The sequence below is a fragment of the Berghia stephanieae genome, chromosome 12 (genome assembly GCF_034508935.2).
Source record: "Berghia stephanieae isolate SIO BIC M18660-M18661 chromosome 12, UCSD_Bste_1.3, whole genome shotgun sequence".
Lineage (NCBI taxonomy): Eukaryota > Metazoa > Mollusca > Gastropoda > Nudibranchia > Aeolidiidae > Berghia > Berghia stephanieae.
This window is the reverse complement of record NC_088371.1, coordinates 42,882,136-42,893,189: the sequence shown is the minus strand read 5'-3', so window position 1 is coordinate 42,893,189 and position 11,054 is coordinate 42,882,136. Positions and strand designations below refer to the sequence as shown.

Genomic DNA, 11,054 nt, shown 5'->3' with positions numbered 1-11,054 from the left:
TTGGTCTTGTAGATGATGTTACTTTAGTATTTATCAAGGATGGCGGTCTTGTCGATGATGTTACTTTAGTATTTATCAAGGATGGCGGTCTTGTCGATGATGTTACTTTTGTATTTATCAAGGATGGCGGTCTTGTCGATGATGTTACTTTTGTATTTATCAAGGATGTTGGTCTTGTCGATGATATTACTTTTGTATTTATCAAGGATGTTGGTCTTGTAGATGATGTTACTTTAGTATTTATCAAGGATGTTGGTCTTGTCGATGATATTACTTTTGTATTTATCAAGGATGTTGGTCTTGTCGATGATGTTACTTTTGTATTTATCAAGGATGTTGGTCTTGTCGATGACATTACTTTTGTATTTATCAAGGATGTTGGTCTTCTAGATGATGTTACTTTAGTATTTATCAAGGATGGCGGTCTTGTCGATGATGTTACTTTAGTATTTATCAAGGATGGCGGTCTTGTCGATGATGTTACTTTAGTATTTATCAAGGATGGCGGTCTTGTCGATGATGTTACTTTAGTATTTATCAAGGATGGCGGTCTTGTCGATGATGTTACTTTTGTATTTATCAAGGATGTTGGTCTTGTAGATGATGTTACTTTAGTATTTATCAAGGATGGCGGTCTTGTCGATGATGTTACTTTAGTATTTATCAAGGATGTTGGTCTTGTAGATGATGTTACTTTAGTATTTATCAAGGATGTTGGACTTTTATATGATGTTACTTTTGTATTTATCAAGGATGGCGGTCTTGTAGATGATGTTACATTAGTATTTATCAAGGATGTTGGACTTTTATATGATGTTACTTTGGTATTTATCAAGGATGCTAATCTTGTAGATGGTATTATGAAAGTGCTCGTGGCGAGATTCGTGGTTGCAGCAACTGTGGTAGAGATGGTCGTTCTTTCAATTCCCACTGGATACTCGCAAATAAATGGATAATAGCTTTCCACGGGGAAGACTCCGCCACATTTTGCAAACTGCCATTTTCTGGTAATAACGAATAACACGACACAATATTGGCTGTACGTGTAAATTGGATTTATGCCTGGGGGGAAATTGTCATAATCCAAGGTCGTCCCATCAGCCCAGATGGCCTTGTCCGGCCCGTTTACAATTGTGAGTCCGATCCACAAGTAGCTGAATCTGTAGTTACTGTGGTAGTCGTTTACTTGTCGGTCGATAAAATCTTTTATTCTTTGTGACGTTATTGTGACTAAACTCCCATCATTTTGTCTACACGAACGTTCAGCTTGGTGATAAGTCTTTTTGTTTAATAGATTGAAAAAGTAACATTTATTGTCGAAAACCTTCAGGAACGGATCTCGTGGAATAGCTTCAGGGCAGTCTTTGACAGTCAAGGTAGTTCCTGAAATTGTTTTAGAATGGTAGAGATAAAGGACCAAATAAAACGTTGGGGAAGTTGTAGCGTGAAATGTTATGCACCATGCTACACGCGTGCAGCTTTGACAATAATGTATTAGCTAACAGACATGGCAAATAGTCAATTATAATCTGTTTTAGTATTATCAGTTATACTGCTTTGTTGTCAAGTGGTTTAGTATGACACTCGACTTATGACCCGATGACCCTGGTTCGAGTATCGTTGGGTTAACTTAATCATTTATATACAACAATGCTCACTGAACGTGCTCAAAGCGCTTTACGTTGGAGGTTCCTGTCCAACAACAACACTGGACATGTAGGACGAGTCATGACGCCTGTTAAGCGATTATTACATTTTTACCCCGACAGAGACTACGCTGTTAATAACCAGCAACTCATTTTACACCTGACTACAGGGAGATAATACGGTGTGAAAAGAGCCTTTTTCAAGGACTCAGCCATGCGCCGCTTAGAGCGGGACTCGAACCCAGGATTTTCCGATGCTAAGGCGAGTGTCATATCACATAACTGCATAGCCGCACATGTATTAATTTTCTTATATTCTTGGTACGTGACAGATGAAATGGGGCAGAATATGAAAAGTGTTAGTTATGAAAACAACGGCCAAACAAAGCAGTGGGGAAAATGTATGTTCAATGTTTGTCCATTATGACACAAGCGAGGTTTCACAGTGGTTTATTATTATCAAATCGTCCTAAATATCGGATAAGTTCTGTGATAACATAATGGTGGCACGTCTGACTGGTTACCAGGAGATCTGAGGTTTGATTCCCAGTCAAGGCTAAATAGCTGGGACAAAATGAGGTCTAGGGGAAGTTAAACTTTGTTTTGAAGGTCCCGATAGCTCAGTTGGTAGAGATTTTCTTTTTATGACCCCACTGTCTACCCAGCATTGATTGGGTAGCTGGGTCTGTTATTCTGGCGGAAAGCATTTTACTACTTGCTTCCTATTCGAAGTGTAGCAAACAATTGCTATTGTCCGTTTCAAGCCACAGAGACCGATATAAACTCGGGCACCACGCGCCTCGTGGCTCTGAGAGACTTTGTTAAAAACACTTTGTTTTGATTCTGTGGGACGATAGACTAGGTATGAAAATATAGATAGCGGATCCGATGTCTTTGAATATGTGGCCTTTTATGAACACCTTATTATTACACCACCTAAATTGCCCAATTATAAAACGAGGAATTCCTTGAAATACGGAGAATGAAGGAAAAACCATTGGAATTTGTGGAAAATGCCAACTTTTTTATGTAACTACCCCCTTCTCTATCTATCTATCTGCCTATCTATCTATCTATCTATCTATCTATCTATCTATCTATCTATCTATCTATCTATCTATCTATCTATCTATCTGCCTATCTATCTATCTATCTATCTATCTATCTATCTATCTATCTATCTATCTATCTATCTATCTATCTATCTATAGGGAATGAGATTAGCGGAAGAGTAGCGTCCCTTGATTGGACGCCACCGGCCAGGGCATGCACACACCGGCGGAAAAGTTATTAGAGAGAGAACGTCATGTTGGTTGTGCGCATGCGTCTCTCGTCCTCGCTTCCAGTGAAAGCGGCGAGACACTTCACCGAAAGCGAGGACGAGAGAGACGCATGCGCAAAACCATTTTGACGTTCTCTCTGTAAGGTGATGTCCAATCAAGGGACGCTACTTTTCCGCTAATCTCATTCCCTATATATATAAATATAGTTGTGTAATTACGTCATTACTTTTTTCGTGCAAATCATTAACTACCCCCCCCCCCCATCTCTCTCTCTCTCTCTCTCTCTCTCTCTCTCTCTCTCTCTCTCTCTCTCTCTCTCTCTCTCTCTCTCTCTCTCTCGTCTGGTAATTACGTCATCACTTTTCGCGCAGATTACTAAGCACAATTGATGACTCATGATTGTACTTTTATGGATTCTTTAAGCATGCTTACGTCACCATCACAAAGGGAATGATGGACAAAATAAAGAGATAGATAGGCGTGCAATTATAAAACAAATTGCGGTTTTACATAGGGCAAGATCCACCTAACATGCTCAAAACGCTTTACAACAGGTCCCTAGCCAACAGCAACACTCAAAATGTAGGACGAGACATGACGTCTGTTAGGCGATATTACAATTTTGTACCGACAGATACATCGTTGTTCACGGCCAGGCACTCATTTTACATCTGAGTACGGTGAGAGAATGTGAGTAAAGAGCATTTTCCAAGGACTCAACTATGTCCTCGAGCCCAGGATCTTCCGAGCCGAAGACTTGTGTTTACCACTAGACAATATGTATAAATCATGAAGGCATTAGACTCTCTAACTTGTTACGTAATCGGGAAATCAGAACCATTTTCAGTAAACCGGTTTCTTTTTTATTTCACTTCGAGAAGATAAATATTTAGTTTGACGCATTGAAAGATTAACGACATAGTTTGTAAAAGTAAAGATAAAAAAGAAACAGATTATCTATCCATGACCTAAATAATTTGTAGATTACGGAGATTGAAACACAAAACGATGATGATAAAGAACAAAAAGAAAAAAAAATTGTAACAGGAAAGAAGTCTGCCCTTCATGGAACGAAATATTATACATATAAATAAATATAGTGGTCATTCACAGCCATCGGGCCCATCATGGAGCCGGAGTTTATCCCGGTTTCTATAGCGTGAAACGGACAGTAGCAATTGTTTGGTATCCTTTGGATGGGACGCTAGTCTATCGCAAAGTACTTTCCGCCATATCCAACAGAATCGGCTACCTATTACATTTACTGCTAGGTGGACACGGGGGTCGGAAAAAAATCTCGACCGCACCCGGGATCGGTCTTGGTCCCTTTGCGTGTGAAGCGAGTGCTCTACCAAATGAGCCATCTGGCCCCCAAGTAAGCTCTTCGTTGAATAAATATTATAAATATAAATAAATATCTATACGTAAAATTTATAGAGCACCAATCTCCACCAATCTCATTTTACACCTGAGTACGGTGAGAGAATGTGAGTAAAGAGCCTTACAAGGACTAACTATGAGGTGAGCGAGGCTCGAAACCAAAAAATTCCGATCCAAAAGCGAGTGTGATACCAGAAGACCACAAATCCCCATAACGCTCCAGCAACATAATTCTCATGTGTGTGTCTTTGATTCAATAAATCATAAGAAAATGGGGCGTTTGAAAAAAGAAAGTAATCAAGCTTTTACTAAATGTGCTCAAAGCGCTTTACAAGGCGTCCCTGCCCAACAGCAACAGTTAACATTTAGGACGGGACATGACGCCTGTTAGGCGATGTTACAATTTTTTTTCGGACATAGACAACGCTGTTAACGGTCAGGTACTCATTTTACACCTGAGTAGGGTGAGAGAATGTGAGTCAAGAGCCTTCTCCAAGGACTCAACTATGCGCCAAGCGAGGCTTGAACCAAGGACCTTCCGATCCGAAAGCGAGTGCCATCCCACTAGACCACATAGCAACAGTTTGGCTCTGGGAAACCCATATTATATCATATAAAGGATTTTGGGTACTTTTTTTTATTATGCTAAGGGCAAATTAGTTATTTTATGAGCTATTTATTGTGAGGTTTCTTTATTTTTCTCCCGGAAACTTCAAATTTTTGAATCTTCATCAAGTTGGCAGGTCGGTGTAATGTGACCTCAATGGTTTGAACCTAGTGTGAAATCGGAGTGAAACAAAGGTCAAAGGTCAGACGTGCTCGAGCGCATAGGGGATCCCACAGTACTCACGTTCAGTCTAATCATTGAGACATTTACAGATGAGACATCCACCAACCATGTCCATAGTAAAGCTATGAGGTCCACAGTCCAGATTACATAAGGGACACGGTGCGGGTATTCTTGGTGTTGTTCCCTTGGGAAAGACACTATAGAATTTGGACGTCGCTGGCTTGAAATTCGATTTCTTTGAAGTCAGTGTAGAATATTTTGATATTGCCGTTGATTTCAAAGTGTTGTCTGGTGTTGTGGGTTTGGATTCAAGGGGAGATAATATTGTAGTTGTTGGATTCGACGGTTGAGTTGATTTAGACCCGATGGTTGTTGTGAATTCTGGAGTTATGGTCGCTGTTGAAGCATGTGGTGTGGTGGTTGATGTGGGAGCTGTTCGACTTGTGGTAGATGTGACATTAGTTGTGGTAGTAGTGCTGCTGCTAACGGTTTTGACGGTGGTGATTGGGACAGTTTTGATGGTGGCGGTACTGGTGGTAGGGACAGTTTTGGTGGTGGTGGGATGGACAATTTTGATGGTGGTGGTAGGGATAGTTTTGATGGTGGTGGTAGGGACAGTTTTGATGGTGGTGGTAGGGACAGTTTTGATGGTGGTGGTAGGGACAGTTTTGATGGTGGTGGTAGGGACAGTTTTGATGGTGGTGGTAGGGACAGTTTTGATGGTGGTGGTAGGGACAGTTTTGATGGTGGTGGTACTGGTGGTAGGGACAGTTTTGATGGTGGTGGTACTGGTGGTAGGGACAGTTTTGATGGTAGTGGTAGGGACAGTTTTGATGGTGGTGGTAGGGACAGTTTTGATGGTGGTGGTAGGGACAGTTTTGATGGTGGTGGTACTGGTGGTCGGGACAGTTTTGATGGTGGTGGTACTGGTGGTAGGGACAGTTTTGATGGTGGTTGTAGGGACAGTTTTGATGGTGGTAGGGACAGTTTTGATGGTGGTGGTAGGGACAGTTTTGATGGTGGTGGTAGGGACAGGTTTGATGGTGGTGGTAGGGACAGGTTTGATGGTGGTGGTAGGGACAGGTTTGACGGTGATGGTAGGGACAGTTTTGATGGTGGTGGTAGGGACAGTTTTGATGGTGGTGGTAGGGACAGTTTTGATGGTGTTGGTACTGGTGGTAGGGACAGTTTTGATGGTGGTGGTAGGGACAGTTTTGATGGTGGTGGTAGGGACAGGTTTGACGGTGGTGGTAGGGACAGTTATGATGGTGGTGGTAGGGACAGTTTTGATGGTGGTGGTAGGGACAGTTTTGATGGTGGTGGTACTGGTGGTAGGGACAGTTTTGATGGTGGTGGTAGGGACAGTTTTGATGGTGGTGGTACTGGTGGTAGGGATAGTTTTGATGGTGGTGGTAGGGAAAGTTTTGATGGTGGTGGTAGGGACAGTTTTGATGGTGGTGGTAGGGACAGTTTTGATGGTGGTGGTACTGGTGGTAGGGACAGTTTTGATGGTGGTGGTAGGGACAGTTTTGATGGTGGTGGTAGGGACAGTTTTGATGGTGGTGGTACTGGTGGTAGGGACAGTTTTGATGGTGGTGGTACTGGTGGTAGGGACAGTTTTGATGGTGGTGGTACTGGTGGTAGGGACAGTGTTGATGGTGGTGGTAGGGACAGGTTTGATGGTGGTGGTAGGGACAGTTTTGATGGTGGTGGTAGGGACAGTGTTGACGGTGGTGGTAGGGACAGTTTTGATGGTGGTGGTAGGGACAGTTTTGATGGTGGTGGTAGGGACAGTTTTGATTGTGGTGGTAGGGACAGTTATGATGGTGGTGGTAGGGACAGTTATGATGGTGGTGGTAGGGACAGGTTTGACGGTGGTGGTAGGGACAGTTATGATGGTGGTGGTAGGGACAGTTTTGATGGTGGTGGTAGGGACAGGTTTGATGGTGGTGGTAGGGACAGTTATGATGGTGGTGGTAGGGACAGTTTTGATGGTGGTGGTAGGGACAGTTTTGATGGTGGTGGTAGGGACCGTTTTGATGGTGGTGGTAGGGACAGGTTTGATGGTGGTGGTAGGGACAGTTTTGATGGTGGTGGTAGGGACAGTTTTGATGGTGGTGGTAGGGACAGTTTTGATGGTGGTGCTAGGAACAGTTTTGATGGTGTTGGTAGGAACAGTTTTGATGGTGGTGGTAGTCGTGGTGGGGACAACGGAAGTGGCAGTTGTAAGAGTAGTCGTATTATAAGTTCTGATTGTCGTAGATGGCACAGTCATGGTTTTTCTAAACGCTGGATACTCACATATGAATGGAAACTTGTATCCCTTACTAGAACCCTTACTTTCTGTACACCAAGAATCACTCCATTTTCCGTTAGGCGTGTCTATTGTAACACAATCGTAAATACGGGCGTAAAACAATTTTCGAAACCACTTAGCCTTTGGCCCAGTGTTGTCCTTAAAATTCTCATATTTCAACGGCGATCCATCCGCCCACACAAATGTACCTTCTTTTCTGATGTCATCAAGACCTATCCAAACCTTCCCTTTGCGAAAGTTGAAGCTGTTTTTTAATTCATCTAATATAAAATCTTGTTTTTCTTTGGATGTTATTGTCACAAGAGTTCCTCCGTATTTCTTACAAAATTCATCCGCTTGACGGAAATCCTTTTTGTCCTTGACCTTGAACTGGTAACATTTTCTGTCAAAGATTTTGAGGTATTTTTTATCTTCTCTGAGGTTTTCGGGGCAGTCAAGGGCAAAGGCTGCTCCTGAAAGTTTAAATCAATAAAATAATAAGTAACTCATTAATTCAGTGCGGCTATGTAGTCTAGTGGTGTGACACTCGCCTTCGGATTGGAAGGTCCTGGGTTCGAGTCCTGAGCCGCGCTTAGTTGAGTCATTGGAATATGCTTTTTACTCAGATTATCTCACCGTATTCAAGTGTAAAATGAGTAACTGGCCGTTAACACCGTTGCCTCTGTCCGAAAAAAAATAACATCGTCTAACATGCGTCATGTGTAGTCTTACGTGTTAAGTGTTGCTGTTAACTTGGGACCCCTTGTAAAGGTCCCATACAGTTTGGTCAGCTCATAAATGCGCTCTTTCTATTGGCTACTTTGGCCCAGTCTGGAGTCAATGGTGAGCGTCTTCTTCTCCTTCACCACAATTGCACGTGCCTGCTTCTCATATTTTGAAAGTCTTTTGCATGTTTGACTCATTGTCATCACCATCGTCTCAAAATAATAATAATAATAATAATAATAATAATAATAATAATAATAATAATAATAATAATAATAATAATAATAATAATAATAATAATAATAATAATAATAATAATAATAATAATAATAATAATAATAAGAAGAAGAAGAAGAAGAAGAAGAAGAATATAACACTTGCATAGCGCATAGCCATCACTAGGTCACGCTCTATGTGCTTCACAGTTACGTGTATGGCAATCAAAATATAACTAATACGCACGCACGCACACACACATACACACACACACACACACACACATACATACACAAACAAACAGACACACGTTTAGTTATTACTTTCTTTTAAATATGTTTTTAAGAAAAAGAAGAAGAAGAAGAAGAAGAAGAAGAAGAAGAAAAGGAAGAAGAAGAAGAAGAAGAAGAAGAAGAAGAAGAAGAAGAAGAAGAAGAAGAAGAAGAAGAAGAAGAAGAAGAAGAAGAAGAATATCTGACTTACCCTGTCCCAACAGAAGTAAAATCACCAAAATTCTCATCCTGTGGGTTAAAAAAAAAGTAATAAACAAACATGAATAGAAAGTCTTCAATTTAGAACAAAATATCAAAAGCTTTTTTCCGCGAATATCAAAAACATTAAAAACATAAACTTATCACTATGTTTCTATCTACTGTTTTTATTCCTTTTGCTTTTGGATCAGGAATGATTTTGAGCACGAAATATTCCGGGTTTGGTATTTTGTTTCTTTTTTTAAGCTGTTGTATTGATAATTGTTTTCTTACTTTTTTACTATCCACGACTTCTACCAGCTTCGTATCGATCTTTGTACCAGAATTTACAATTTTTAAATTCTTATGATGTCTTCGAATGATTTCCTAGCTTTGAATGTGTTCTATTATTATCTAGGCCTACATTGTAAAATAAAACAAGCACAATTTAATTGAAAATGCGTCATGCATTTGATTACGTCAGATAACGATAAGATGATTCTTGAAATAGGGAAATTGGTTTTGAAGCTTAAATTAATAGCTTCTCGAATATCCAAAGTTTGCCATTTAGACGGATGATAAAAAAAGGCGTTCGATTTTTGTCATCTTAAAAAACTAGAGAATTCATTAAGCGCAATATCCACTTAGCGTACTCAGAGTGCTTTACAATGGGTCCCAAGCCAACAGCAACACTTAACATGAAAGACGAGACATGGTGCGTGTTAGAGGGTGTTACAATTGTTTCCTTCCGGCAGAGATAGAGCTGTTGACGGCCAGGTACTCATTTTACATGTCTCATCCTACGTGTTATGTGTTTCAGTTGACTTAGGACCCCGTGTAAAGCGCTTTGAGCACGTTTAGTGGATATTGCTCTGTATAAGAGCTCCAAGGTGCGATATTGCCGAACGTGCTGGTTTCAGCCTGCTAGTTGTTTTTGTTTGTTTTTTAAGGCGCTTGCAACACATTAAGGGTATATCAGCGCCAGTAAAAAGGAGGAGAATTGGATAGCAGGGGAATTGATTCAAATAGGAAACAGATGTAGATTCCAAGAGCACACTATCGGTGCATTTGGTTTGAGATCACCTAAACGTCTCATCCAGACACAAGCACAGGTCACTTGGAGGAATACACTCAAATGTTTACAAATCATGTATAATACATATAAACTAAACAAACACAGTGCATAACAGAGAGATTATTTACAAGAAAAAAAATATCATCTCCCAAAACTCTAACTATATATTTGAATGTTTGCCTCCCAGTCAGGGTATCTGGCCAGGGCCAGGACAAAACCAAGTTATCTGATTCCAAGAGAAAGACAGAAAGCATGTTGGAAAACAGATATAAAGGGATAGAAGACAGTAAGTATCTCCCTGCCCACTATTGGAGGTCAGGAACCCAGGGGGATAGAAGACACAGTAAGTACCTCCCTGTCCATTATGGGAGGTCAGGAATCCCACCCAGGGGGATAGAAGACACAGTAAGTACCTCCGTGTCCCTTATGGGAGGTCAGGAACCCCACCCAGGGGGATAGAAGACACAGTAAGTACCTCCCTGTCCACTATGGGAGGTCAGGAACCCCACCCAGGGGGATAGAAGACACAGTAAGTGCCTCCTTGTCCATTATGGGAGGTCAGGAACCACACCCAGGGGGATAGAAGACACCGTAAGTACCTCCCTGTCCACTATGGGAGGTCAGGAACCCCACCCAGGGGGATAGAAGACACAGTAAGTGCCTCCTTGTCCATTATGGGAGGTCAAGAACCCCACCCAGTCAGCGTGCTGGTGTAGAGCCCAGTGTGTACATGGATAACTTAACGGCTAGTGCATCTGCTCATAGATTCTATGACTCTCTCTCTCTCTCTCTCTCTCTCTCTCTCTCTCTCTCTCTCTCTCTCTCTCTGTCTCTCTCTCTCTCTCTCTCTCTCTCTCTTTCTTTCTCTCTACCTATCTATCTATCTATCTATCTATCTATCTATTTATCTATCTATCTATCTATCTATCTATCTATCTATATATTTATCTATCTATCTATCTATCTATCTATCTATCTATCTATCTTTCTATCTCTTTCTCTCCCTCCCCCTTCTTTCTTTCTCTTTATCCCTCCCCCTCCCCATCTCTTTGTCAGCCAAGCATCAACTTGATGCCTTCAATAATAATAATAATAATAATAATAATAATAATAATAATAATAATAATAATAATAATAATAATAATAATAATAATAATAATAATAATAATAAT

At 40.9% G+C, this 11,054-nt stretch overlaps 1 protein-coding gene across 1 annotated transcript in view; it reads right to left on the bottom strand.

The window, feature by feature from the left end:
- The window catches only part of LOC144958008 (uncharacterized), a 10,386-nt gene extending 1,176 nt beyond the window's left edge, over nt 1–9,210 (bottom strand). The window contains exons 1-4 of the mRNA XM_078889596.1: nt 9,102–9,210; nt 8,821–8,858; nt 5,160–7,868; nt 1–1,383 (exon numbers count right to left, since the gene is read on the bottom strand). The exon at nt 1–1,383 is cut by the window's left edge and continues 1,176 nt beyond it. Coding sequence (XP_078745722.1) covers nt 5,167–7,868; nt 8,821–8,857 — 2,739 coding nt within the window. The 5' untranslated portion in view covers nt 8,858; nt 9,102–9,210 and the 3' untranslated portion in view covers nt 1–1,383; nt 5,160–5,166. The remainder of the gene's footprint in view (nt 1,384–5,159; nt 7,869–8,820; nt 8,859–9,101) is intronic.
- Between the last annotated feature and the right edge of the window lie 1,844 nt (nt 9,211–11,054).